The following is a 27,498-nucleotide window of genomic DNA, read 5'->3' as shown; positions in this document are numbered from 1 at the left end:
TAGTTAGCCCTAGGCAGGGAGATCAGGGTAGTCAGGCAGAATTAGGAATGAAACTCTCCAGTGTTCACCCTCCCATATCAAAATGCTGTTTGGACCGCGTGAGAAAAATGTCAAACGTTTAAGAGGAAAGACCAGGTGGCTGTGACCCCCTCGAGTGCTTTGGCGGGTGCCTGCCAGGCCCCCCGGGGCCTCACTTACCCAGAGCTGCCACGATGAGGAAGAAGGAGGCCGCCACGAGGAAGGCCACGTCAGGCTTGGTGTAGGACAGCAGCTTTTGTAGCGTAGCCCCAGACGCCTGCTCACGCGGGGGCCGGTCCTCCCCAGGGAAGCCCTCGGCCTCGGCTCCGGCCCCCCGCTCGAGGGCCTTGGCGTCCGGCCGCACCGTGGACAGCAGCCACCAGAGGAGGAAGGAAGCGGCAAGCGAGACGTAAGTCCACACGAACAGGGCCCAGAACCACGGGTCCCGGACTGGCTTGCGCACCTCGGAGAAGAGCAACAGCTTCACCATGGCGTAAACGCCCACAAAGAGGCACACGAGGGCGATGACCGTCCAGGAGGCCCGAAGCCGCCGCGGCCCGAGGGTGCTGTTCTTGGCCACGCCGATGGTGGCTCCCAGCAGCAGGCAGCTGCGGTACAGGCAGGCCGCCCAGAGGTCCAGCACCGAGTCAAAGATGTTGAAATGGCGGATGTCCTCCAGCAGGCTGCGATCCAGGTGGCTGAGGATGTAGATGGCCGTGGTCATGCCGACGTCCATGCTCATGAAGGCCAGGGTCACCACCACCGCCTTCCACAGCTGCATCCTGCTGGCTGGCGAGGGGCAGGTGCCGAGGGGCGGGCTCTAGCTCACGGGGGCAAGGCCATTGTCCGTGGGGTGAGGCCAGACCTGTAGGGGCGACAGGGCAAGGAGGTCAGGTCTGCCGCTTGTTGGCCGTGTGACTTCGGGCAAGTCACTTGACATCTCTACGCCTCGGTTTCCTCATCCGCAAGATGGCAATGACAAGCATTCTGATTTCCCAGGAGTTTCGTGAAGATTCCATTCATTTAAGGAATGTTTACCGAACACCAAGGTTTATTGAGTGGGCCAGACTCTGTTCTTTGTGTTGGGATTTAACGACGAACAAAAACAAAGATCCCTGATTCTGTGGAGATGGAACACTCCGGTCAGAGACGGAGAAACACAATGAGTAAACGATACAGTTAAGAGATAGGGCTGGGGGGGAAAGAATGGGGTGTAGGGGATGGGGGGCAATGGGGACAGTTTTAAATAGGGGGGTCCAGGAAATGGCGAGGGCAATTTTTTTTTTTATCTATTTACTTATTTATTTATTAAAGTTTATTTTTTTTGAGTGAGAGAGAGTACAAGTGGCGAGGGGGCAGAGAGAGGGAGAGACAGAATCCCCAGCAGAGACCGACGTGGGGCCTGAACTCACGAACCGTGAGGTCATGACCTGAGCCGGGGTCAAGAGTCGGACGTTTAACCGACTGGGCCACCCAGGTGCCCTGAGGGCAATTTGAAACAGGGGGTCCGGGAAAGACCTCGCTAGGAAGGTAACACTTGAGCAGGATCGAGAAGAGGTGAGGGGGTCCACCATGCGGCTATCTGGGGGAAAAGCACTTTCCGCTGGAATAGTCAGCCCCACAGCCCCGAGGTAGGAGTGTGCCGATGTGCTTGAGGGAGGCAAGGACACCCCACGTGGCCTGGGGGGTGAGGGCGCAGGGGATCTGGAGGACTCTGCGGACAAAATTGAGATCAGCTTTAAAACAGCATGAGGTTCGATGCATGAGCATCAGTTCTGGCCACAGTGCCTAGCACGTAATAATTGCTGCTGATTGTTACCACCGTATACAGTGGGTGCTTAATAAATAAATGTTTGCTTAGCTCTCTCCTCCCCAAATCAGGCCTTTCGTCTCCCCAAATAAAACTTTACTCTCTTAGACCAAGAGGGGGTGACCGCAGGTCCTAGGAGCAACCCAGGGACTTTCACATCCGCCTGGAAGTTTCCAGAATCTTTTCCTCCAGCCCAGGTTGCCCTTCACCTCCTGACTTGGGCCCTTTTGGCTCTCTGGAGCTTAATGTCTGCTTTGTCCAAAGCACCCCCCCATACTGGGCCCCCCGGGACTGAGCCAGTGCCTGGGAGAGCCCGGGAGCTGCAGGGACACTGCAGGATGTGGGCCCGGTGGGGACTTTGGAAGTGGGGCTTGTCCAGGGCAGGACTGGGACTAGGCTGGGCATGTGCCTCTGAGTGCTGCCTCTTGACTCGGCTCCATCCCTTTTCATCCTGGGGACTTTATCGTCCCATCTGCAAAATGGACAAAGTTCTGGAGTCCCCAAGTGAAAAGGAGAGGCACGGAACACCGGGAGGGGTCACTCTGAGTGAGCAGTGACTGGAAAGGGGGCCACCTCAAGAGACCTCCTCCCCAACAGCTCTGGTGCACAAAGTCTCTTGGCTCACGTTCTGGAGTGCTAGAAACCCCACACAACCCCATGAGGCGGCTGCTTCCACACCCCATACATAGTTGGAGAAACTGAGGCACAGAGAGGCAAAGCATGTGCCCCGCATCACTCTGCAACAAAGGGCCAAGCCAGGACTTGAGCCAGTATGTGAAGGATCCCGGCACCTAACTCTGAACCTTTGTGCCTGGTGCACAGCAGCTGCCCAGTAAGTACAAGCAAACATGGGGCGCCTGGGGGGGCTCAGTCGGCGAAGCATCTGACTCTTGGTTTCAGCTCAGGTCATAATCTCACGGTTTGAGAGTTTGAGCCCCATGTCAAGCTCTGTGCTGATAGCGCAGAGCCTGCTTGGGATTCTCTCTCTCCATCTCTCTCTCTGCCCTTCCCCTGCTCATGCACACTCTCTCGCTCTCAAATAAATAAACTTAAAAACATTTTTTTAAGTACAAGCAGTTATGTAAACACAACCCTTCCTGTGGGCTTGGCATTACATATACACATACATATACATATACATATACATATATATATATTTTTTTATTTCTTAATAGGATTTTAATTTATTTTTCTTTTTAAGTAGGCTCCATGCCCAACGTGGGGCTTGAACTCAGGACCCCAAGATCAAGAGCCTCACGCTCTACTGACTGAGCCAGCCAGGCACCTCAGGCCCAGCCTTTTATATAGGCCATGCACTTCATATGTGTTTGTTTATTTAATCCTCACAACTTGTGAGGTTTGTACTTTCACCATCCCCTTTTAGCAGATGGAGAAATTGAGGCCCAGAGAAGTTAAGAACTTGCACAAGATCACACAGCTGGTGAGTAGCAGAGCTGGGATTTGAACCCAGAGCTCTCTGGCTCCAGAATCTGGGTTCTACACTGTTAAGCTAAAACACTTGTCAATATAACAAGTGCTAACAGGGAGTATTTGTCAAAGGAAAATAGAGTCTGCACGAGAGGGGGCTCAGCCAAGAGGCAGAGCCGATGGCATCCGTGATGAGAACAGTGACAACGGTACCGACAGCTAATGCTGATTGACGTAAATGTGTGTCTGACACTGTTCTAAGTGCTTTAAATGCATTAATCTTCACAAGAATCCTGTGAGGTAGGTTCTATTATTATCCCTATTTTATAGTCAAGACGATGAGGCACAGAGAGGTTAAGTGAGCTGTCCCGGATCACACAGCTAGTAAGTAAGTGGCTGAGCTGGAAGGTGAACCCAGGCCACGGAGTTCTAAAATCTGGGCTCTCAACTCCAAAGCCCTAATGCTCCAAAACAGCCTCTTCAGGGGGTAGGCGAGACCCCTACTGATGCTCAGGAGGGGTCTCAGATGCAGAAAGAACCCAGGGGTGTGACAGTCCCTGAGCCTGGGCCCCACGGAGAGTCCAGCTCTTCTGACTAGACTCAGATCAGTCCCAGAGAAGGCTACCTTGTCAGCAGCTGTATCTCCTAAGGAAGGCAGGGCTGAATGGGACCGGGGGCAGGGGAGGGGGCAGGGGTAGGGATGGCGGGGACAGACACCCCCTGCCCAGTCCCTTGCTCCACCCCAAGTCCCAGCTGGGCTGCCGGCAGAGGCTCTCGTCTGCTGCAATGCAGAGGCCTCGGGGAGCCAGCGAGTGGGCGAGCGTGAGTCGGAGCCCGGGGAGGGACGCTCCTGGCCCGGTGCCGCGCCAGGCCTCCTGGCCAAGCCACCGCCGGCTACCCAGGCCCTGCCAGCCACCTTGGCTGTTGCTCACCTCTTGGTGGGCACAAGGAGTTCCTTGGCCCCGGAAAGGAGCTGGGGTTCAGAAGTGGGACAGGAGGCGTATCTGCCAGAGACCTGCCGAGGGACGTAGCCGGCTCTTCCTGCCCCCAAGCCCAGTCACTGGGGGAGTTCCTTCCCAACACCCCTCCGCTTGGGGTTATGGCAACCCCGTTGGACAGCCACCCACACGGGGACCCCAGCTGTTCATCTGCACCGGGAAAAGCAAAGTTTCACACTCCAGCATCATGGACTATGTGAAGCACATGAAGCACAGGAAACTGAGGCACAGAGAATAAGGGGTGAGGCCTGTCTAGGGTCACCCAGTGACCTGGGCACAGAGCAGCTATAGCACCATGGTCCCATACTCCCAAGTGCTGAGTCCTTGTATCCAGGCTCTGATGGAGCAGAATCCAACTCGGGTCAGGTTACAGCCTTCGGTGGGGACAGGCTACTCTGTTATTTTTAAAGTTACTGAGTAGGAGGGTGAAGGGGACAAGACCACCAGCCAAGACTGTGAGGAGGGAAGAAGGGGGACCGTGGGGCTGCCTGGAGGCACATCCCTGCCCTCCAGCCGCCTGATCAGGAGGATACAGCTGAGCTCAGCCGGGTGGAGCTGGAGGGCAAGCTCTGGGCACATGGGTGCCGAGTGTGGCCCGAGGGACAAGGACAAGGTGGTGGCCAGAGGCCAGAGCAGGCACTGCCCAGGTTGTGACATGGCCCAAGAAGACAGGGGCAACTTGCCTTGCCCCCAAATGCTAAGGAACGGCACAGGCTTAGCAAGTGACCCCACGTCCACAGGGGGTCCTGCCAAAGGATTTTCGTCTCAGTAGAAACGGTGGGTGGGGCATTTCCAGCCGTCAGCTGCACAAAAGGAAAGTCTGCAACAGCCAGGAGATCAGAAGCAATTATTACAATCACAACGGCTGCCGTGTGTGGAGGGCTACTACCTGCCAGACAATGACCTCCCAGTTCAGCTCATCCTCACTCCTCTCCTGGGAGGTCCTCATGCAATCATGCCCACTGTACAGACGGGGAAATGGAGGCCAGGGTAAGTTAAGTGGCCCGCAGAGAACAGGCAAAGGCAGGACTGAAACTCAACACTTGCCTCTCTGGGTGGGACGTGCCCAGACTACTCAGGGACTCAGGGACCACGACAAAAGGGTCCTGAAGGACCCGGGTGGCCCAAGCAGCTCGGTCCACTCCTAACTTGGTGAACTTTTCACCCCAAAGTTGTCATGGCCCATTCACTGCTCAGCGAACACTGGCTAACGGAGGGTGGTGTTATCATGGGGTTTCTGGATGCAGGGCCAGGACTGGGCCAGGTCCACTTTGTTCCATCCTGAGTCCAGTCCTGCTGAACCCACCACATCTCATGCTGGGACTGGTCCTCTCGCAGAGACTTGGGAAAGTTGTTTCAGGTAACTCCTGGCCCTGGGCAAGGCAAACTGGGGAGCTGCTGTGGGCCTTCCTACAACCGTCCTCTTGTCACCTGTCACCTGCCCCTCTGAAGCAGGGGAATGGAGGCCAGTCTATCTCCAGGGGGTGGGGCAGAGGATGGCGAACCCTGTCAGACCAGCTTAAGGCTCTCTTAAACAACATTAGGTCTGGGGAGGAGGCACCTCGTTTTAACACAGACCCACAAACAAGGGAGGAGCCCCGGGGAACCCATAGGCCTAACTGCCAGGGTGGATGCGCTGGAAGGTCAGCCCATGGGCCAGCGGGGGATACTGAGGGAAAAGGTTTGCCAAGATCAGCAGGCCCAGGTCGCCCCCCCCCCCCTCCGCTCCCAGGCTTCTGCTACAGCCAGGGCGCTCAGGACCCGTGGGCAGGCACCGCTGTAGAACGTGGGGAGCCCTGGGAAGTCGCGCCAGTCCGATCCTTGGGGGAGAACAGCCATCCCAAGATCCTCCCCAAAAGGCGCCCCCACCATTTTCCAAGAGGCAGCAGCGCCAGAGGAGTTAAAAAAAAAAAAAAAAAGCAACATTCACCCTGCGGGCGTGGAAAGGATGCTGCCGCAGGGGTGGGGGGCTGGGCCAGCGGCCGCGGGCGCCTGGGGACAGGGGCGGGGGCCAGAAAGGCTCCCAAAAGGCTGCCACCTTCAACCGTGATGTCTACCTCTGGGGCAATGGGACCCAGACGCCCCCAGCCTGTGTGGAGCTTGGCACCCCGGCCTGGGAAGGACCTGTTCGGGGGTCCTGGACGCCGCGCTCTTACCTGTTACCTTACCTGACACCAGGTGAGCCGTGGGGAGGGGGCGCAGAGGGCTCGGGTCTCCAGGGGCGCGGGTTCCGCAGCTCATTGGAGGCTGCGCCCGGCGCTGCGCTCGCTCCGCTCCTCCCGCTGATCCTCCCCGCCTCCCACCCCGGCGGCGCCGCGGCAAGGTCGGAGCAGAGCGGGGCGGGCGCCCAGGCCAGCTGACGGGTGGGGCGGGGCCTCCCAGGAGGGGCGAGGCCCGAGCTAGCCGCCCGCCCACCTGCGACGAGCCCCGCCCCCTCCCCCCCCAGCCAGGCCCTCCAGCCCCGCACTTCTGGTCTGGAGGCTCCAGGGCCAATGTGGGCACACAGAGATGTCCTGACCTGGTGGGGGCGCCACCTCTTTCATGGGTCTTTTCCTCTGGAGGGACAGTCTGCCAGCCCCGGAGGGTGGGCGTTATGATCCTCTTTTTTTTCTTAGTTCCTTCCTCCCTCCCTTCCCTTCCTTCCATCCTTTTTGTCTTTCTCCCTGTCTCTCCCTCTCTTTCTTCCAACAAATATTTGTCCAGCACCTACAATGTGCCTTGTACCATTCTGAGCTTTTGAGATGCAACAGTGAAGAAAACAGGATCCTTGTCTGCTGGAGCTGACATGCTAGTGAGGGAGTCGGGCAATACATATAATAAATAAGTAAAGTATATCTGGTGGCAGGGAATACATTTTATGGAGAAAAATAGAGCAGGGTAGTAGGGATTGGGAGAGGGGAAACAGCAATACATACTGAGTGACTGCTGGGTGCTGGGTGCTAGGAATATGGCTGAGTGCGAAAAAAGGAAAACGACCATCCTTTGCAGGGTAGGGGAGACAGGAAATCAACAAGTCAATACATAAGATCATTTCGGTCAGTGGTAAGTGCTATAAAGGAATCAAACTGGGTGGGGTAGTGGAAAGTGACCCAGGCCTGCTTTAGCTGGGAAGGCTCTTAGAGAAAGGTATAAGGTGAGTAGGCTTCCAGGCAAAGGATGTGGCCTGAACCCAGAGCCAGGGAGAGTAGGTCAAGGCCCAGAGAGTCAGCAAGTGGGGCAACATCTCCCCTCACCTCTCCATCCTTCAGTCAAAGGCTTAAAGCACTTGGAATTTATAAAAAAAAATTTTTTTAATGTTTTTTTTTATTTTTGAGAGAGAGAGAGAGAGAGAGAGAGAGAGCGAGCAGGGGAGGGGCAGAGAGAGAGGGAGACACAGAATCCGACGCAGACTTCAGGCTCTGAGCTGTCAGCACAGAGCCCAACGCGGGGCTAGAACTCACCAACCTCGAGATCGTGACCTGAGCCGAAGTCGGGCGCTTAAATGACTGAGTCACCCCGGCGCCCCAAAGGACTCTGAATTTAAAACAGCCTCTGCTACTACAAGGCACAGCCTCCTTCAAGGGGAAATTTGGCAAAGTTCAGAACGTAAAAAGCACTTTTTTGGGACCCACTGGGAATTTCTTCTATAGAGAAGACTTGTGGAGGGGAGCAAAGATACCAGTTTTCAGATAGTAACTGTAGTAGCAAAAATCTGGAAATAACCTAAATACCCTTCTATAGGGAATTGGCCAACTCATGGCTCACAGAACACTATGGCAGGGGAAAAATAATGTATGCATGTATCTATATACAAAAGTTCTATAAAGGTGTGGAATGACCTCCTGCATGTATTGAGTGAAAACAAGGGACATAGGGGCGCCTTGGTGGCTCAGGTGGTTGACAGTCTGACTCTTGATTTTGGCTCAGGTCATGATCTCACAGTTCATGTCTGCATCGGGTTCCTCACTGACAATGTGGAGCCTGCTTGGGATCCTCTCTCTCTGCCCCTCCTCTGCTTACATACTCTTTCTCAAAATAATAAATAAACCTCAAAAAAAAAGGGGGGGGGAACAGAATAAAGTTGAAGTCTCTTAATGTTTGTGCAAAAACAAAAGCAAATATATGATTATACTTGAAGAAAGCATTCTGGATGGGCTATCCAAAAGTCAGAATGACTCAGAGTTGGGTCGAGATCCAGGCTCTGTCATTTCTGCTGTGTGAAAACATCCAACGCAGTATTGAAGGAGAAAAACAGAGTCGGAGGACTGACACTACCCGACTTCAAGACTTACTATAAAGCTACCATAATAAGACAGTGTGGTTTGGATGAAAGAAGAGACACACAGATCAATGGAACAGTATAGAGAGTCCAGAAATAGACCCGTATAAATATAGTCAACCGATCTGTAACGAAGGAGCAAAGGTGGATAATGCAGCAAACATTGTCTTTTCAACAAATGGTATGGGGACAACTGGGCACCCACATGCAAAAAAAAAAAAAAAAAAAAATCTAGACTCAGACCTTACACTCTTCACGAAAATTAACTCAAAATGGACCACAGACCTAAATGTAAAGTGCAAAACTATACAAGTCTTAGAAGATAACATAGGACAATATCTAGGTTCTCTTGGGTATGAAGATGATTTTTTGGACGCACCATCAAAGGCATGATTCATGAAAGAATTGATAAGCAGAACTTCATTACAGTTAAAAACTTCTACTCTGCAAAAGATACTGTCAAGAGAGTGAGAAGACAAGGCACAGACTGGGAGGAAATACTTGCAAAAAATATATCTGATAAAGCCAAATGTCTTCTTATCCAAAACAATACATAAATCTCAACAACAACAACAACAACAACAACAACAAACCACAAATAGCCCAATTTTAAAAAGAGGCAAAAGGGGCATCTGGGTGGCAGAGTCGGTGAAGCGGCCAACTCTTGATCACGGCTCAGTTCATGATCTCACAGTTTGTGAGCTCAAGCCCCGCATGGGCTCTGCGTTGATGGCGTGAAGGCTGCTTGGGATTCTGTCTCTCCTTCTCTCTGCCTCTCACCCGCTTGTGCTTGCGCACTCTCTGTCTCTCTCTCTCTCTCTCCCCCCAAATAAATAAATATATAAACTTAAAACAAAAAAAAAAATAGAGGCAAGAGACTTGAACAGACACCTCACCAAAGAAGATATACAGATGGCAAATATATGAAATGACGCTCAAAATCATGTCACTAGGAAATTGCAAATTAAAACAACAATGCGATACCATTACCTACCTAACAGAATTGCTAAAATCCAAAACACTGACAACACCAAATGCTGGTGAAGATGTGGAGCCGCAGGAACTTTCATTCATTGCTGGTGGGAATGCAAAACAGTAGTTACTTTTGAAGAGTTTGGTGGTTTCTTATAAAACTAAACATACTCTTACTGTACGATTCAGCAAACGTGCCCCTAGGTATTTACCCAAATGAATTGAAAACTCATGTCCACATAAAAGCCCGCAAATGGATGTTTATAGCAGCTTTATTCGTAATTGCCAAAGCTCGGAAGCAAGCAAAATGTCCTTCGGTAGGTGGATGGATGACCGTGGTACATCCAGATAATACAGTATCACTCCGTTCTCAAGCCACGGAAAGACGTGGAGGGAACATAAATGCCTATTACTAAGTGAAAGAGGCCAATCTGAAAAGGCATAACATTCTGGAAAAGACAAAACGATGGAGACAGTAAAAGGATCAGTGGTTGCCAGGGGTTAGGGAGTGGGGAGGGCTGAACAGCAGAGCACAGAGGATTCTGAGGGCGGTGAAACTATTCTGTATGATACCGTGATGGTAGATACGTGTTGTTATACATTGTCAATAGCCATGGATGTACAATTTCAAGAGTGAATCCTAACATAAACTATGGGCTTTGGGTAACAATGCCGTGTCAGTGTGACTTCGTCTATTGTAACAAATGTACCACTCTGGTGAGGGGTGCTGACACTGGGGGATAGGCTGGGGGGACATGGGGCATATGGCAAATCTCTGCACTTTCCACTCAATTTTGCTGTGAACCTAAGAGTGCTCTAAAAAGTAAAGTCTACTAAAAGATGGTTAACATGGTAAATTTTATGTATATTTTACTGCAGTGAAAAAATTTACAGTGTTCGTAGCACCTTTATTCATGACATCTCCAAACTGGAAACAATACCAATGTCCCTCGACTGCAGAATGGCTCAATGGATGGAGGGGTCACCCTGTGGAATATTAAGGAGCCACAAAAAAGCATAAACTGTCTCCGGCTACACACAACACCCGTGAATCTCAAGAACAGAATGCTGAGTGAGAGGGGCGCCTGGTGGGGGGCTCAGTCGGTTAAGCGTCTCACTCTCGATTTCAGCTCAGGTCATGATCTCATGGTTTGTGGGTTTGAACCCCGCATCGGGGTCGGCACTAATAGCACAGAGCCTGCTTGGGATTCATTCTCTTTCTCTCTCTCTCTCTCTCTCTCTCCCTCCCCTGTGCTTGTGCCCGTACTCTCTGTCTCAAAATAAACAGACTTTTAAAAATTAAAAAAAAAAAAAAAAGAATGCCAAGTGAGAGAAGCACTATACAAAATAATACATACTACATGATTTTATTTGTATCAAATTCAGCAACAGGCAAGACTAATCTTTGTTCTTAGGAGTCAGGGTGATGATTAGTCCGGAGTGAGCAGGGATATGGTGGGGGCTTCTGCAGGCTGGAATGTTCTGTCGTTGGGTCTGGATGCTGGTTACCTGTGTGTGTCTAGTTTGTAAAAATTTACCAGATGGTACACTTAAGATGTGCCTTTTTTTTAGAGCATGCTCTCTATGAATTCAAAAGAACGTGCACAGACACATACATATATACATATGTGCAACATGCATATATACATGTACATATACATATGTACACAACCCCACACACAAACACACTCTGGAATCAGAGGGAAGGATGGGTGCTGAAATTCTGGTTCTGCCACTTACTAGGCTTATGATCCTAGACAGGGCCCTGTACTTCACTGAGCCTCATCTGTACCATACATGTCCCGATACCTCACACAGACGTCAGTGCTGGTTGAAAGCACATTGATCCAGTATTTACTATTAATATTCTTGCTGAATGCAGAGCTGGGGAAATAGATCCTTTCCTGGAGAGCAGGGCCTTCCACTATTGCTGGGCAATCAAGACACCCATGAAAGTTTAAACACCTTCTCAAGCCACACAGCTCTGGCTTGGGGAGCTCCATCCTTGAGGGGGAAGCAGACCCCCAGGGGGATTTCCCCCTTGGGGAAGCCTAGTACCTTCAGGAGGCTTGGGCTGGGTCCCCGGGTCCTCAGATCCTTGAGGCCCAGTGACCTAGATTTCATGCTGGAGGAGGGGAAAGGCAGACCTGGCCATACGTTTAGGAACAACCTGGCAGGATCAGACTCCTGTTCCATTCCAGACCCTACAACTTATGAACTGTGTCACCTTGAATGACCTTGGGTCATTTAACCTCTCTGACCTTCGTTTTCTACTTCTGTAAAATGCGGATAATTTCTGCCTCATAAGGTTGGTCGCAAGGATTAAGCAGCTTCCCTTTGCGTGTAGAGTAAAATCCAAAGTGTTAACAGTGGTATCTTACGCCCAGTAATTTGGCCCGAATGTCACCCTGGCCTCATTCCGTATGACTTGCCCTCTTCTATGCCTTGCTGTTCTCCCAGCATGGCAAGTTCATCCCACGGGAGGGGATTTACATTTTTAGTCCCCCTGCCTAGAACCCTTTCCTGCCAGATCTTGCTGCAGCAGTTGGGGCTCGGCTAAAATGTCACTCCTGGGGAGGCGTTCTCCGGCCTCCCTGTGTAAGGCGGTCACCTCCAGGCACTCTCCATCCCATCACCTAGCTTGTCTTCCTTGCACTTACGGCTGAATGAAAATACCTTGACCATGTATTTGTTTCTTTGCTTGCTCCTGTTCCTCCCCCACCCCCCACCCCCCACCTTGACTGAGTTTCAGAAGGGGAGGGACCTTATCTGTCAGTCAAAACACACTTCCTGACACAGGCCAACCTCCCACACTTGGGGTGGTCTTGCCCACCGCCCCCCCGGGCTGGCCCCTGGCCAGCCAGTGTGAAAACCAATCAGGCTGTTGCCCTGAGAGCAGAAGCCTTCCCCCAGCCCCCCAAGGTGCTGGCTGGAGCCCTGGACCCCCGAACATGCTGCTGGAGACGGCCGGGGAAGGCAGCCTGGCACCATACTTCACAAGACGTGAAGTTCTCCCGTCTCCCTTGGTAGGAGCTCCGGTAGGAGCCACTGGCAGGCATCGGGGGTCGATTTGCCACAGAGCTGAGAGGAACCAGGGACTGTGCTGTCTGTGAGTGTGAGTGAGCGTGCCGGATGTGTGAGTGTGCGGCTGTGACCGTACGTGAGGTGTTTTGTGTGTGTGAGTGAGGGTGAGTGGATGTGTGAGTGTGTCACTGGTACAAGCGTATTTGTGACGGTGTGTGAACGTGTGTTAGCATATGTGAGCATGTAAGGGTGTGCATGAGTGTGTACGTGTCTCACTGCCAGTGTGAGTGCGTGGGTGTAAACCCGACTGTACATCTGAAGGAAAGGAAAGCATCAAGAAAATAAATGATGGGGCACCTGGGCGGCTCAGGTCACGATCTCCCGAGTTGTGAGCTGGAGCCCGCTTCAGATCCTCTGTCCTTTTCTCTCTCTGCTCCTTCCCAGCTTGTGCGTGCACTCTCTCTCACAAATAAACATTTAAGAGAAAAGAGAAAAGAAAGAAAAGAAAAGAAATGCCAACAAGCACAAAGAGAAGATCGGAAATCCTTCAGAAACCAACCACTCGGAGGACTCCCGTTGTGAACCCTGGGGCAGGTCACCGCCCCTCTCTGAGCCTCAGTTTCCCCATCTGTAACAATGGTAAGACAGTACCTCGCTCAAAGGTTTGCCGTAGGGATGGAAGCAGGGAAGGTGGAGGCTCGGCCAACAGGAGTTATCATTTGTGGTCATCTGCGTATCTGGGGTAAGGGCTGGAGTCTTGAGGCCCAGGCCTCCCCACACCACGCTGAGCCAGGGAGGGAACTCTAGGACAGGGGACGAGATCTGTTGCAGGGGACACGACTTCCTCCCCCAGTCACAGGGCTGCCATCCAAGCTTCTTCCCGGGGCTTTGCGGCTCTGGGCTTGGGGGGTGAACCGAGGACCAAGATGGGGGCCTCCCAGACAAGTACGTAGGAGCTACGATGGGTGTCCCCGAGGTAGGGGCGCACACTCTAAAAGAAAAACACACTCATCTCACACAGCAGCGGTGCACAGCACCACCGGGAGCCGGTCGTGCGGGGTGTGGCCGCCAGCAGACCACACCCCGATCCCCGCCCACATTTGTATCCCTAGGAGGAGCCACCGGAAGTCACGCCGGACGGAGCGTTTTCGAGAAAACACATCCCGGGGCCGTCAGCAGCGAATCTGGAGACCGTGGCGGAGGCTCGAGGAGTGCCGGGTAGGGACCCGGGCCGAATGCTAAACCCGAGCTCAGACGCACAGAACTGGATAGTTGGGAGAGAACGAGACCGGACCCCAGAACTCCTGTCCTCCCGGCGTTGGCCGCCTCTTCAAAAGCTCCGAGCAGAAAAGGAAGGCAGCGTTGAAGCAAAACGTCTTGCGGTTCCAAGTCCCGACTTGTCCCCGGCCTGTGAAGGTGCGGCTCAGTTTGCCTATCTGTAAAGTGGGGTGATTAATCCCCACGTCGTGGATGGGGGAACTGTGAGGCGGAACGAGAAGACCACACGCTCTGTCCGCCGAGGCTGCTCGCCCCAGTCCGGCCCCGGAGCGTCTTTCCCCATTGCAGACCCGTTTTCTGGCGCGGAGTCTTCGTCCTCTTCTGCACTTGCGAACTCAGAACGGACCCTTGCCTCCCGTGCCACCGCCGCGTCCCCACCCCCGTCGGGGGCGTGCCGGAAGTGCCCCTACGGAACCCTGCGGGGCGACGCTCGCCTCTTCACCATGGCGACGGCTGGGGGCCCGAGGCGCTTCTGCCGCTGCGCCTGCTTCTGCTCGGAGAACTTGTACGTGGCGCGCTACCGGCTCCACGTGCGCTTCCGGGGCGAGGAGCAGCTTCGCCGGGACTATGGCGCGGTGAGTGGCCCCCAGTGGCTCTGCGGAGAAATGGGCGGGGCGGGGTGATGGGGGAGGGGTGGCGGAGGAGGGACCTTCGTCCCCCAGGTCTTGTGCTTTGCCCGGGTGTTCAGATGTGATAACAAGAATGACTTAATCTCTGGGTGCCTCGCTTTCTTCACCTTAAAGGGGGATAATAGTGTCTCTTTAGTGAGGTTGTCGTAAGGAATGAATGAATGAGTGGAACATACAGGTAAAGTGCTGAGGGCAGGGCCAGGCTCGGCGCGCTCTCGGTGCTGTCTGTTTTGCGTGCTTATCGAATTTCATCCTCACAATGATCCTGTGAGGTCAGGCTCTCGTCTGCATCTTAACCTGGGGAAACTGAGGCTCAGAGGCGTTAAGTGACTTACTCGCAAGGTCACACAGTTGAGCTCCCTGGACTTTCTGCTCTCAGATCCTGCGCAGCCGAGGATGTGTCAGCCCCCAAGACTTCCAGCAGCTATTAGCAGAGGTAACGCTCCCCACCCTCGCGGACCCCCTCCACACCCAGCTTAGCCCTTCCTCTTTAGGTTGTGTCAGCAGTTTGGGGGGGGGGGTTCCTTCCTGTGTCCACTCACCGCAGTATCTGTGTCCTGACACCAGAAAAAGAGAAAGTGGCAAATGCCAGGTCGTCTACCCCACGCCCTCCTGAGACGAGACACTTTTGCTTAAAGAGGGAATTACTGGCCCGAGGTGTCACAGCAGGTGGAGTTGAGATCCCACCCGGGACCGCCCGGCTCTGGCTCCCGGCTCTTCGTCTGTCCACCCACCCCCTTTGGCTGGTGCCGGGGCTGCTCCACCTTCCACCTCCTCCTCCATCGGAGGGTTAGTAACGGGAAACTTCCTAGGCGAGCCCTCCGCAGCCTCTGGAACACAGGACTGGCTGGGATTCCATTCCCCTCCCTCGGGGGCCCAGCTGGCTGAGGTTTGGGGAGGGGCTCTCATCCCTGCCAGGCCCTGAGTGGTGCAACCCCGAGCGGCATGGGCCCCTACTAGAAGGAGTTGCGTTCAGCCAGCGGCTTGGCACCTGCAGTTTACCCTGATCGAGTCAGGCGTGTAGGGAGACTGGGCTGTCAGCCCAGGTCCTGCTCTGGCCTTCCTGAGCCTCAGTTTCCTCATCTGTACAATGACCTTGGGGGGTGATGGGCGGCCCCATCTGGATGACCAGGCCCTGTGCCATCCTCAGCTCGAGGAGGAGGTGGAACGGCGGCAGCGGCTGGGGCAGGAGGCGGCTGCCAGGAAAGCCCTCATCGCACGCTCCTACCACCCGGTGCGGCCTCACATCTACAACACGCTGCAGGTACTGGAAGGAGGCAGGTTACTGGAAGGAGGTGGAGGCAGCCGGCACCGGAGGCCGTCTGCCCCACAGCCGGTGTGTTTTGCCCCCAGGATGAGGCCCTGGCCCCTGAGTTTTTGGCCGCAGCCGAGTACAGCACATCGCCGGGTGCAGACCTTGAAGGCCTTCTCCAGCGGCTGGAGACAGTGTCTGGTGAGACCCTGGCCCCATCACCCGGTAGGACTAGGACTAAGGGGTGGGGTCCCTCCACCTACCATGTCTGCCTCCAGAATCTAAGCCAGCAGGAGCTAGAAGGGCTGGTGGGACCCGCCGGGAGCAGGGCATCTGTAGTCACTTACTCACTTGCCCACCTGCCTGTGTCAGGTATGAGCCAGCTGGCACACTCGAATGGGGGTGACTGAAGAACTTAACGCAGGGACAGCTGACACAGGACCACCCCCCTCCCCCCTCTCCCTGGGGGTGAGGGGGGTGGGGAGCAGACAGTTCCTTATCCCTAGACCTGGAGAAGTGGGCAAGAGTGAGTGTCTTGAGCCCGCCACGACCGGGAGCTGTGGGAGAGGGGCGGGAAGCAGCTGCCAGGAAGCAGCTGTGGCCTCGAACAGAAGCACAAAGCCATGCCCAACTCAGAAATGCCGCATCTCTCTGGCCTTTGAGTCTCCTGCTGGGATCTCCCGTGGGCTAACCCTAGCAGGAAGTCTGGCCCTTCCGAGTTCCTTAAGCCCTCTGCCTCAGTTTCATCATCTGTGAAACGGGAGCGATAGTAATACCCTGTCGCTAAAGTGTGATTAAGCGAGGTAACATGCGTAAAGGGCTGGGTGCATAGCATCTAGAGGTTTCCTCAGTCTTACAGTTACGGCTATTCCTAGGCCTAGGGGATCCTTTGGGGAGATAGGTGCAAGGTGTTGCTCCCCTTATCAAGCCCGTGCTCTGTTGTGAGGCACAGGGTGGAGTGTGAATGAAACATGCCCTCCCAGCCCGGGGGCATCCCTCCTCATTCCCATCCACTCCCCAACAGCGGAGATCGTGTAACGGTTGTCTGGGTGAAGGCTGTCGGCTGTGAGTTGGCCAAAAGTGTGGGGGCACACCAGCCGTGCACCCCAGGGTGTTGGTGCATCTGCCAAGAAATGTTTGCATTTCCGTTCAGAGCCTGGCCTCTCCCTACCAGGACCCGGCAAGAAAGAGCAGCCCCCCTCAGCCTTCCTGTGTGGGGAACAGAGGCTCCAGGAGGCACTTCAGTTGGGGTACAAGTGTTGGTGGCTCATGGGATGGGGTGCAGAGAAAGCTTGGCGCTGGCCCTGTGATCCCTGCTGGGCTCCATCACTGGCCTGCTGGGGGTCATTGGGCTAATCCCTTCCCACCTCTGGGTCTCACCAGAACCCACATCTGAGCCTGATGGCTAGGCTGTGGACACCTGCGGCAGCAGGAGGAGAGGCTCCAGGGACAAATAAGGGGACCCGAGAACAGGCCCCTCTGCTGCCCACGCATTATGTCATTAATGGTCACAACAGCCCTGAGAAGTGAGTACCTGCGTTATCCCCATCGTAGGGATGAGGAAACTGAGGCTGAGGGAAGTGAAAAGACGTGCCCAGGCTCACAGCTCGCAAGGAGACTGAAACCCACACGGAAGCTCCCAGCCAACAGACTGTCCCTCCTTCCGCAGGGGAGAAGCGTATCTACCGGCTGCCGGTCTTTACGGCGCCATTCTGCCAGGCCCTGCTGGAGGAGCTGGAGCACTTCGAGCACTCAGACATGCCCAAGGGAAGACCCAACACCATGAACAACTATGGGGTAGGTGCGGCTCCCTCCGGGGGGCCCGAGGCGGCAGGGAGCCAGGGCTGGGGAGCCGTAGCTGCAGTGCGAGAGAAGAGCTGTTGGGTCCCGTTGGTCTTGGTCTCCCAGTCTGGAAGATGAGGTCACGGTCGGGTTATTTTGAAGTTAAGCCCGTCGATCTCTGCAAAGCGCTGCTGTCCCTAGGAAGAGACTGCCCGCAGGGACCCAGGGTGAGGCCCCCACCGGTTTCCCTGCCGACTCCCAGGATCCCCCTCCCAGGTGTTGCTGCACGAGCTAGGCCTGGATGAGCCGCTGGTGACTCCGCTGCGGGAACGCTTCCTGCAGCCACTGATGGCCCTGCTGTACCCAGACTGCGGTGGGGGCTGGCTCGACAGCCACCGTGCCTTTGTGGTCAAATATGCACCGGGCCAGGACCGTGAGCTAGGCTGCCACTATGATAATGCCGAACTCACCCTCAACGTGGCCCTTGGCAAGGCCTTCACGGGGGGCGCCCTGTACTTCGGGGACCTCTTCCAGGTTAGTGTGTGTGACCCGGGGGGCAGGGCCTGGGGCAGCCGGGAGTGCCCGGGCCTGAGCTCCGCTGTCTGCAGGCACCTTCAGCCCTGGCCAGGCCCCTGGAGGTGGAACACGTGGTGGGCCGGGGCATCCTGCACCGGGGTGGCCAGCTGCACGGGGCCCGGCCCCTAGGCACTGGCGAGCGCTGGAACCTTGTCGTCTGGCTCCGGGCCTCTGCTGTGCGCAACCGCCTGTGCCCCATGTGCTGCCGGAAACCTGACCTGGTGGACGACGATGGCTTCGGCGACGGCTTCACTCGTGAGGAGCCCACCACGGTGGATGCGTGCGCACTGACCTGAGTCTGGTCGGGGCCAGTGTCGGGGTGGCATGGCCGGGCTCTGCCACCTTGGGTTGGGCAGGGCAAGAATAAACTCCCTGCAGCCCTCAGGCACTTCTTGGTTCAAAAGGACACACAAGCCTCGGAGTCATCCTTTCGGCAGACACGTTGGCTTAGGTCAGGTGTGTGAGAACCAGAGCCCGAGATGAGGATTCCTGTGCAGGTGGTTTGTTGAGGGAATACCTTCTGGAGAAGGGCGTGAGGGAAGGACAGGACAGGAAGGAGCTGGGCCAAGATGTGGTTTCAGAGGGCACCTAGCTTCAGCCCAATCCCACCAAGCGTCCTAGAGCGTGAATGTAGCAGTTTGCCCCCTGCATCGGTTATTGGCTCACAGGTGTGTCAAGGCCGGGCTGGCGGGGTGGGTGGGGAGGTGCTGGTTCCCAGTGGCCCAGGGAACCTTCCAGAGAAGAGTACAGGTATGAGTTAGGAGACACCACAGCCTGGGTGAGTGCATCTGTCTATGAAGGGGATCTGGGTGAGCCATCGATAGCAACTTCTAGTTGGTGTCGGGCGCTTTCCACAGAGGGGTTAAGAGCAGGGACTCTGGAGCCAGACTGCCTGGGTTCAAATTCTGATCCTGCTGCTTCCAGCTGTGTGGCTGCAAGTAAGCCCCTTGACCTCTTCGTGCTTTACTTTTCCTTATCTGGGAAGTACCTATCTCAGAAAGCTGTTGTGAGAGTGAAACGATTTAATGTATATAAAGTGCTTTATAACAGCCCTCCATGTTTGCTGTTGTTCTTGAAAAACTTGCAACTTGGCCGCCCCCAAGTTGGCTGAAGAGTGCAGCTGTGATGGGTTTGGGCTGTACACCTGAAAACCCAGGGGTTCCCATACGGAAATCTTGAGTTCCGGCCTCGCGGGGACGGTGGGAAGGTCTGGAACACCAGGCCCCAGCCCACACTGGAGAAATCAGCTGGAGCAGAGCCTCCGCTGCTGCTCACGCTGGACAGGCTTGTGGCGCATTCCCTCACAGGGGTCCCTTCCTGGCTCACTGTCACGATCTCTCCGGCCCCTATGGCTATTTGTTCGCGACCTCTATTACCAGGTGGGGACGCTGGAATGACTAGGGTGTCCCCCGGCCTGCCAGGGTGGACAGGACGGCGGGCATCTCGAGGAGGAAAGAGGCGCACGGTCGGGTCGCCTCCCTCCCTGGGTCTTCAGGGAGGCTGGAGAAGGGCGGTCTGAGAAGAGCGGGGAGCACGGCCGAAGCCTGGATCCCCTGCTTCCCTCTTCCGGAGGTGGGCGAGCCACACCGTTTCTCCCGCAGCCCTGGAAGCGGAACCTGGGGCTTCGGGACTAAAGGAGGCAGCGCCTCGCTTCCCAGCCGGACGGCCTCTGGGAGCACTGCCCAGGCCGGAAGTCGCCTCGCCGCCGCTTCCTCACGCGAAGGCGTGGCGCGGGTCGGGTGGTCCCGCCCGATGGGCGGTTGAGGAAGGAACGGAGCAGCTGCGGGGACCTTCCCCAAGGCTGCGAGGCGGCGGAGGCCGCGCGGGTGGAGGACAGGAGCGCGCGGGGAGGGATTCGGAACGCACCTGGCAGCCGGGGACCGCGGCCGCTCCTAGGGGCGCCAGGGCGCCGGTGCGCAGGCGTGGAGCGGCCCGGCGGGAGCGAGCCCTTAAAGGGGTAGAGGATCCGGGAGTCGGCGCAGGACCTGAGGTCCCCGGGGGTCGGGGTGGGTGAGGATCGTGCGGTGGCCGCGGACCCCCTCAAGTCCCTGCCCCGGGTGGCGATGGGTAGTGGGCCCTCGAGAGCCAGGCCCCGAGAAGAGCCGCCCGTGGAGCCCAGTCTGGGGATCGGCTCTGTGAGCCTCAGTTTGAGCGTGTCTCCCCGTCTCCAGCCCGCGGCGCTATGGCTCACGTCAGCTCTCGCAAGCGCTCGAGGAGTCGAAGCCGGTCCCGGGGGCGAGGGTCCGAAAAGAGAAGGAAGAAGAGCAGTAAGGATGTCCCGAAGACCTGCTCGGCTTCTAGATCCCAAGACCACAAGGCCAGCACCATCTCCTCTGGGGCGGAGGGTGAGGACCGGAGGGAATGGGAAAGGGGTGTGGGAACTTCAGGGAGGAAGCTGCGGGCAGGCCCGGGCGGGCGTCCCTGCATGGCTGTGAGCAGTGGTCAGAGGAGTGCAGAATGTAGGACCTCCGTATCCAGATCGAAAGACCTTCAGATTCTAGGGGCTGGGCCAGCCCGTTGTGTAAGGATTGAAGGGAGCACGTAATGGCGCTTTTTGAGCAGCAGGACTTGCGATAGGGGCCTGGCTGCCCTGCTCCTGGTCAAACAGTGACAGGGTGAAGCCCAGAAAGTGCCTCTCCAGGGAGTGCTGATCCCTGCTCTGGCTGGAAAGCCCGGCCTGGAGGGTCTCACCCCTCAGTAGTCCCCCTAAGCCTGCCACAGGCCAGAGCCAGGGGAGAAAGGTTTACCTCTTCCCCTCCTGGCCTTCCAGCCTCACCTTCTCCCTGCATCACAGAGAGAAGCAAGCACAAGGCCCGGAGGAGACCACGATCCAGCTCCTCCTCCTCTTCTTCCAGTTCTTCTAGCTCTTCTTCCTCTTCGTCCTCCTCCTCTTCCTCCAGTGGTGGCCGGAAGAAGCGGGGGAAGCACAAGGACAAGAAGAGGAAGAAGAAGAAGAAGAAGAAAAGGAAGAAGAAGCTGAAGAAGAAAGGCAAGGAGAAGACAAAGGTACAGCAGGGGGAGGCTCTGCCGGGACCCTCGCTGGACCAGTGGCACCGATCAGCCGAGGAGGAAGAGGACGGCCCAGGTATGGTGCCTCCCAGTGTGCAGGAGGGGAAGGGCCCCCTCCCCGAGACCCAGCTGCCGACTCCCTGCCAACTCCCCTCGCAGTCCTGACGGATGAACAGAAGTCCCGCATCCAGGCCATGAAGCCCATGACCAAGGAGGAGTGGGATGCTCGGCAGAGTGTCATCCGCAAGGTGGTGGACCCGGAGACAGGACGCACCAGGTGGGAGCGCTTGGCAAAGCTCAGCCCCACACGCTCTGCACTCTCAGGAGGAGGGGCGACGGCTGCTGCGCTAAAAAGCCAAAGACGGGAGAAGGGCAGTTAACTCATTTCTGGGAGTTTTTAGGCTGTTCCTCCCTATTGCCCAGAGCAAGCACTTACAGGGGCTGGAAGGGCCTTGAGGAAGGTCTTCAAAGAGCCAGTTGGCCGGTCTGGTGGCAGACCCTACCCAGCTGCCTTTATCACTATCCCAAGGGTGGGAGAGAGGGAGAGGTGGGAGCATCTGTGTTCCACCCGCTCAGGGTAGCAGGGGCCTGCGCCCTGGCATCTCTTTGCCAGGTGGGTCTGGTTCTGTTGCTCTGGCATTAAGAGGCTCAGCCTCCTCTCCCCTCCTCCCCCAGGCTCATTAAGGGAGATGGCGAGGTCTTAGAGGAAATCGTAACTAAGGAACGACACCGAGAGATCAACAAGGTTTGTGTCACCCCTTTGCCCGGGGTCCACGCCCAGCTCTGTTTCTGATGGGTCTCCTCCCATGCGCTTTCTTCTCCAGCAAGCTACCCGAGGGGATGGCCTGGCTTTCCAGATGCGAGCAGGGCTGTTGCCCTGAGGGCCCTGCTGGCTAAGTGCCGGTGGCGTGGCCTGGAGACTGGCTTCAGAGTGGGCAGCAGGAAGCCCAGTGGGTGCTGTTTGCCTTTCCTCCTGCAGACTGGCCTCTGGCCCAGCCTCCTCTCAGATGCAGGGGGTGAGGACGGGGTCACTGGCCTCATCAGCTCCTCCTGCAAGAGCGTCACTTCCCAAATATTAAATGTTCCCTGGTTGGAAACTTTGTTAGGTCGGCTTTTTGTGCTGAAGGGAGGGAAGGTTGCTACCCAACTTCCAGAGGACAAAGGAGGCCTATAGGACTTTTGGGGGGAAGGTGGGGTGTACCCTGACGTTCGTGAAGACCAGCCACCTTTGCTCTGCTCATCCTCCGGTCGGCCTGCTTAGACCAGACCCTGACCCTGACCCTCAGCTGAATCCCAAACCCAGAGACGTGGCTTTTAAACCCCGTCCCCTCCGATTTGGAGGGAGGCTGCTTCCTGCACTGTTTATTCTGCAGATGACAACTGCTCAGAGTCCTGGTGCTGGGGCCGGGCCGCCGGGGTGGGAATCCGGGCCCACGTTACTAGCTGTGACCTCTGTAGAGCAGAGAGGCTTTCAGCATCCACCTGGCTGGGCTGCTGTGAGGATGAACCGAGTTCATGCCCAGGAAGGGGCTGGGAGGAGGCCCGGTGCAGGGGAAGGCTTGCATAAGTGTACTGGTGTTACAGTCAGCGTAGCAGGCACTGTTGATTGGGAAGGACATCCTCTCCCCACCACAGCTTTAGCTCTGGGACAGGCCGTGCCCCCACCCCAGATCCCCTCCCCACCCTGTGCTCTGTGGTTGCTGGTGCAGTAAAGAGACCCAGAAGGAAGCCTTCCTGCTTCTTTAATTGGTGTAACAGACAACGACACTGTATACAGAGCACACTCGGGCCCAAAGGTGCAGGGAAAGCAAGGGCGGATGGGGCGAGTCAGGACACGGCTCACACACGGCCCAGACAGAGAGACAGGAGGGGCCGAGACGAGAAAACTAACGAGGTGGGGTGGGGGGGGGGGGGCGTGGGGAGTGGGGTGGTAGAGGGGCAGCTCATAAAGAGCTGGGAAAGTTGGGGGTGGGGTCTCTGCTGAATCCGTCTTTAGAAATCAAAGAGAAGGCAGGCGGTTGGATCTGGGGTGGTGGGCGGAGGCTCAGTGTGGGGTTGGGAGTGGGACTAAGGCTTCTACTCTAACAGGCCTGGGGTGGGGGTGGCAGTCAGCAAGGCCTGCCTCACCCTTTGGTTACGACTGGTCGGGCCTGAGCCCTGCAGCTCAGCACCCAACACTGTAAACATTTTTGGTATTTTTAAAGGACTCTGCCCTCCCTCTCTTAGTTTCTGAAAAACTGGTGCTTCCTTAAGAGGAGAATGTGCCAAAAGGAATCTTAAGGGAGGCAGGAAGCAGACCTGGATATAGAAGAGAGATGTCAACGGGGAGGGGGGGCTGCCCATCTCACCATCTATGGCTAAGGGCCACTGGGAGAGGCCCAGGGGACTATTGCTGTTGTCCTTGGCATGGCTGGCGGCTGGGCAGGCAGGCGGGAAGCGCAGAGCCTGGGGGAGCTGCCCCCTGGGAGAGGCCGAGCCCACTGCCCACATGGCCTCCCCGGGCCAGGAGGCCTCCCAGCCTGTATTGCAGGTGGGCCCAAGGCTCTTCCAGGTGCTTCTCCAGATGGCTGGTCACCGAGGCAGTAGGCAAGATGGGGTGAGATGGGACCGACAGAGAAGGAGGCACTGGCCACAGGGGCCCCCCGCTGGGGCTGTGATTGTCGGGCCAAGCGATTTCCCGCCGGGGAGCAGAGTGGGGGTCAGATATTGCACTTTCATTGCAACACTTACATTAAAACTTGGTCCATAAAATAATCGTTGCTTTATACAGAACGCCTGAAACAAAAACAAAAAGCTACATCTTAAATATGAACAAACCCTGAAGGTCCTATTCCTCCAGAAATTTTTCTCTGCACAAAATAAATAGCTTTCACTCTGTATAGACCCACTTTTGCAGAACATTTACACAACCCTTTGGCTGTACATATCTACACACGGGAAAATGTGAACATCAATCTGCGTGCCTCCCCATCCCAGCCTATGGGGCCCTGAGGCCGTATCCAGGTTGGCAGCAGCTTCTCAGAGTGGGAGCCTGGCCAGGCAGGCTCCCCCGCCTTGTAGAAGAAGGTAGAGGAGCAGTCGAAGGGCCGCCCGGAGCCGAGCGCCATAGCTGAGATCGTGGTCGGTTCTGGGGAGGGAGGGCTGATGCTCAGACCCAGCGTGCAGGACATCGTGGTCCTTGACAGGTGGGGAATGAAGTCGTGGCTGCCCGCCCTTAAGCTAACGAAGCAAATTGTGGCTTCTTAGATTCGGCATCAAAACGGAATTGGCATTAAAAAAACTTAAGTGTGTGCCCATTCACCCCAGAGTAGAAATTCAGTGGAATTAACGGGGGTCAGGTGAGGCAGGGACCCCACACCTCACTGCGTGGGCAGGGGTCAGGGCCCCGGGACCCAGAACCAGGCTGGACTCCATCACAGTGCTGGGTGTTTTCATGTGGAGGGGCTGCGCTTGGTACTGAAAGAGTTAAGAAAAGGAAGCAGCCAAGGATTGCTCATTTAAAAAAACCTCATAGAAATCAGATTGGATAAGTAGAAAGGTGTAGAAACGCAGGAGAGCCGAGGCACGTGGCCTTGACTGATGGCAGGCGAGGAGTGGAAGAGGAGGCCGGGCCTGGCCAGGCCCAGGAGCCCGAGGCGTGGCTTCTCGGGAGCCGGCTCTGGGCCTCACCAGCCTCGCTGCCAGACTGGGTTCCAGGTGGGGCAGGTGGACAGACGGGTAGGGATCCGGGGCTGCCACAGCGTTGGCGGGCCAGGCGGAGCTGCAGAAATTAAGATATGGCCTTTCTCTTCCTGCTTGCACAAGGATTTGCCACCCTGGAGCCTTCTGTGTGGCAATAGGTCCCAGATCAGCAAACGTTGGATTTTCATGCATGTCAACGGGTCTGTAGCCACAGGAGACGGTAATGGGTCTCCACTCTCAAAAATCAGTGCAAGACCAGTGAGGTTGAACAGTTGAGTAACTAGAGTTAACAAGAAGCAGGCTGTCCCCCATCGGAGTTGCTACCAAGTGGGAGGGGACCTGGGGGTCAGGGTGAGCTAGTGGATGGGAGGTGGCAGGCGGGGCCTGGGCCCAGGATGCTGGGAGGTCAATGCAGGGCAAGTGTCTGGGAGTGCCTTTCGGGCCAGTCCACGTGGGGAGTCCTGGTCCCTCTGTCATCCTGGGACAGGTTTTCCTGCAAGCTGGAACCCCTCAGACCCTAGGACATGAGGCAGGGCTGGGAGGGCTGTGTGGCACGGCCTATGTCCTCCGCCAGGCCCTGGGACAAGCTTGTCTCCAGCCGACATTGTGTGCCCAGGCCGGGCCTCCTGGCGGGGCTGGCCGCCCTGGCCTAGCACCACGGAGACCACAAGGCCTCGCTAACGGTGTCCTACTTGGGGCCCGCGGCTGCCCCTGGCTCAAGCCGGCCGGCCATGGTGCGGCCCCAACAGCCGGCCGCTACGCTCATGCTGCGTTGTCCCCGCTGCTCGACGTCCGCCTGGTTCTGCGTCCGCTCCTGCCGGTGGCCGGGCCCGCTGGGCTGGGCCGAGATGGTGCGGAGCAGGTGGTTCCGGGAGCGCAGGAAGTCCCCCTGGCCAGGCAGGCCAAAGCTGCCTTTTCGCAGTGCCATGCGGGTGGCCGCATTGCGGGCTGGCCGCGCCCGGTGGTTGTACTTGAGCTGGGCGAGGTGCGCCGCGTAGCCGTCCGTGATGAACTGCAGAGGAAGGGCGGTGAGGAAGACGGCCGTCACGAGGTGGGCTGTCGGGGCCGCCCGCCCCCGCCCGCCCGCGCTGCCCCCCACGACTTGCCCACCCACCTGGCACTGCTGCTGCAGCTTCTTGGTGGGCCGGCCGACGATGTAGATCTGCATGGGGGACAGGCTGATGGAGCTGTAGACCGCCACGTCCTTGGTGGAGCCGTAGGCCGCGTGCACGCGCAGGTGCAGCTGTGGGCGAGACGTGTGGGCGTGGCCCGGCTCTCCCACCCAGCCCCGCCCCCGCCCCGCCCCCCGCCCCGCCCCCGCCGCCTGGGACCCACCTCGGAGATGAGCAGCTTCAGGAAGTTGGCTTTGTGCCTCAGCGGGTCGTGCACCAGGCCGTCACAGAAGGACACCACGCCGTGGGGGAAGTTGTGCTGGGCCAGCCACGCCACCACCCGCTGCTTCTGCATGTCAGGCCGGCCAGTCACGTAGATGATGAGGTAGCCCAGGTCCTGCCAGTGCCTGGCGACGAGGGGCAGGACTGGGTGTCCCACGGCCGCCCGGTCTTCCCTCCCGGGCCACCCTGCCTCCTTGCCCAGCCGCAGGACACTGCATCTCTGGGCTCAGCAGAAATAGTAACAGCCACGAGGACGGTCACACAGGTCACGCGGTCTGACGCCCTCTGTGGCAAGTACAACCGGTCTTGTCGGGAGCCCCACTTCTCAGGTGAGGAACTGAGACATCAACGTTAAGAGGTCACCCGGCGAGCTGCTGGTGGTGCTGACTCCGTGAGCCCCTGCTCGGGTGCCCAGAGCCCTCCCCAACTTGGCCTCCAGGAGCTTCCTGCCCCTGAGCCCACCCACCGTGCCCTTGGGCGTCACTCACCGCACCACGTCCACGGCCCCGGCCCGCACTTTTGGGTCGCTGCCCATGATGGACACGCTGGCAGCAAAGGAGCCATCGATACTGAAGACCACGAACTCCGTGCCCTTGGGCAGCACGGTGATGTAGCTGTCGGCAAACGTGTGGTCGCCCCTGGGAGGGGGAGCTCATCAGAACCCTCCAGACCCTCTTCTTCCTGCCCCAGAGGTGGCCGGCCTGGCCTGCTCGCCCCCCAGAGGCACGTACCTGACCACCATCTTGATGGGGTAGACACCCACGCCCAGGCGGTGGGTCTCTGGGATGGTGTAGGACACCCGCCCGCTGCTGTTGGTCACCAGCGTGTCTAGGTACAGCCACTCGCCCGAGGGTGGCTGCATCATGATGTGCACATCCACCTGGGGGCCGGGCAGGCTGGTCACGAAGGGGCTGGGCCCTTGGCCTCCCCAGCCAGAGGGAGGCGAGGGTAGGGGCTCCCGCCACCTCCCCACGTCCTTACCTTCTCCCCAGTCAGGGTGACCATGTCCAGGGGCCCATACATGAACCGGCCCGTCAGAACCTGCGGGCCGTCCTCGTTGGCGACTGCGTCATTGATCCGGTGGTTGGCGGTCACGTTCTGGGGACGGGAGGAGCGAGGCTGGGTCAGGGTAGGGGATGGAGGGGTGGCTGGGATCTCCTGGGCCTGGTGGGTGGGCACGGGCTTAAAGCAAGATGGCCCAGGTTCGAGTCCAGCTCAGCCACCTGCCCTACACGGCCTTGGCACGTCCCTGTCTATAAAGGGGGCAACAGCTCCAACCTCACGGACTGAGGATTAAGTAACACAGCACGCTTCTCTGCGACTTGGTTTCCTCATCTGTGATATGGTGTCTTCTTTCGAGGATCTAACAGGACAACAGCCTTGGGGCCT

At 56.9% G+C, this 27,498-nt stretch overlaps 4 protein-coding genes across 15 annotated transcripts in view; 2 read left to right on the top strand and 2 right to left on the bottom strand.

Moving 5' to 3' along the window:
- The window catches only part of ABCB9 (ATP binding cassette subfamily B member 9), a 28,894-nt gene extending 22,272 nt beyond the window's left edge, over window positions 1-6,622 (bottom strand). The window contains 2 exon segments of the mRNA XM_019467603.2: window positions 199-883; window positions 6,411-6,622. Coding sequence (XP_019323148.2) covers window positions 199-799 — 601 coding nt within the window. The 5' untranslated portion in view covers window positions 800-883; window positions 6,411-6,622.
- Window positions 6,623-13,142: 6,520 nt separating this feature from the next.
- Window positions 13,143-19,077, top strand: OGFOD2 (2-oxoglutarate and iron dependent oxygenase domain containing 2). Its single transcript, XM_019467605.2, has 7 exons — window positions 13,143-14,361; window positions 14,795-14,851; window positions 15,566-15,679; window positions 15,769-15,868; window positions 17,337-17,464; window positions 17,726-17,983; window positions 18,058-19,077. Exons 1-7 carry the CDS (start codon window positions 14,230-14,232, stop codon window positions 18,319-18,321), a joined length of 1,053 nt encoding a protein of 350 aa, XP_019323150.2. The 5' UTR covers window positions 13,143-14,229; the 3' UTR covers window positions 18,322-19,077.
- A 625-nt stretch (window positions 19,078-19,702) lies between these two features.
- Window positions 19,703-22,131, top strand: ARL6IP4 (ADP ribosylation factor like GTPase 6 interacting protein 4). Of its 6 annotated transcripts, none has more exons than XM_019467609.2 (6): window positions 19,703-19,982; window positions 20,197-20,370; window positions 20,796-21,110; window positions 21,194-21,311; window positions 21,710-21,779; window positions 21,859-22,131. In XM_019467609.2, the coding sequence occupies exons 2-6, from the start codon at window positions 20,208-20,210 to the stop codon at window positions 21,913-21,915; spliced, it is 723 nt and encodes a 240-aa protein (XP_019323154.1). In that variant the 5' UTR covers window positions 19,703-19,982; window positions 20,197-20,207; the 3' UTR covers window positions 21,916-22,131. The 6 variants fall into 6 exon arrangements, with proteins under 6 accessions (XP_019323154.1, XP_019323153.1, XP_019323152.1 ...); XM_019467608.2 differs by having other exon boundaries at window positions 19,703-20,015; XM_019467607.2 differs by having other exon boundaries at window positions 19,703-20,035.
- A 628-nt stretch (window positions 22,132-22,759) lies between these two features.
- Window positions 22,760-27,498, bottom strand: part of PITPNM2 (phosphatidylinositol transfer protein membrane associated 2) — a 144,144-nt gene continuing 139,405 nt past the window's right edge. For all 7 annotated transcript variants that reach the window (XM_019467618.2, XM_053901953.1, XM_053901954.1 and 4 more), the window contains 6 exons: window positions 27,091-27,207; window positions 26,841-26,989; window positions 26,598-26,747; window positions 26,051-26,234; window positions 25,830-25,958; window positions 22,760-25,727 (listed from right to left, as the gene is read on the bottom strand). In XM_019467618.2, the coding sequence (XP_019323163.1) occupies window positions 25,404-25,727; window positions 25,830-25,958; window positions 26,051-26,234; window positions 26,598-26,747; window positions 26,841-26,989; window positions 27,091-27,207 (1,053 nt within the window). In that variant the 3' untranslated portion in view covers window positions 22,760-25,403. The remainder of the gene's footprint in view (window positions 25,728-25,829; window positions 25,959-26,050; window positions 26,235-26,597; window positions 26,748-26,840; window positions 26,990-27,090; window positions 27,208-27,498) is intronic.

This window comes from Panthera pardus, unplaced genomic scaffold, assembly GCF_024362965.1.
Source record: "Panthera pardus isolate Hobbes unplaced genomic scaffold, ASM2436296v1 HiC_scaffold_15, whole genome shotgun sequence".
NCBI lineage: Eukaryota > Metazoa > Chordata > Mammalia > Carnivora > Felidae > Panthera > Panthera pardus.
Note: the sequence above shows the minus strand (reverse complement) of the source record. Positions and strands in the feature narration are given on the sequence as shown.

What these genes read in the sequence shown, in the direction of transcription:
- OGFOD2 (XM_019467605.2), top strand. Translation starts at nt 14,230, where the DNA reads ATGGCGACGGCTGGGGGCCCGAGGCGCTTCTGCCGCTGCGCCTGCTTC. An exon ending in TCCAGCAGCTATTAGCAGAG is followed by an intron (nt 14,852 to 15,565) that starts GTAACGCTCCCC and finishes TGCCATCCTCAG; the next exon opens with CTCGAGGAGGAGGTGGAACG. An exon ending in ACACCATGAACAACTATGGG is followed by an intron (nt 17,465 to 17,725) that starts GTAGGTGCGGCT and finishes TCCCCCTCCCAG; the next exon opens with GTGTTGCTGCACGAGCTAGG.
- ARL6IP4 (XM_019467609.2), top strand. Translation starts at nt 20,208, where the DNA reads ATGGCTCACGTCAGCTCTCGCAAGCGCTCGAGGAGTCGAAGCCGGTCC. An exon ending in GGAGGAAGAGGACGGCCCAG is followed by an intron (nt 21,111 to 21,193) that starts GTATGGTGCCTC and finishes CTCCCCTCGCAG; the next exon opens with TCCTGACGGATGAACAGAAG. An exon ending in GACACCGAGAGATCAACAAG is followed by an intron (nt 21,780 to 21,858) that starts GTTTGTGTCACC and finishes TTTCTTCTCCAG; the next exon opens with CAAGCTACCCGAGGGGATGG.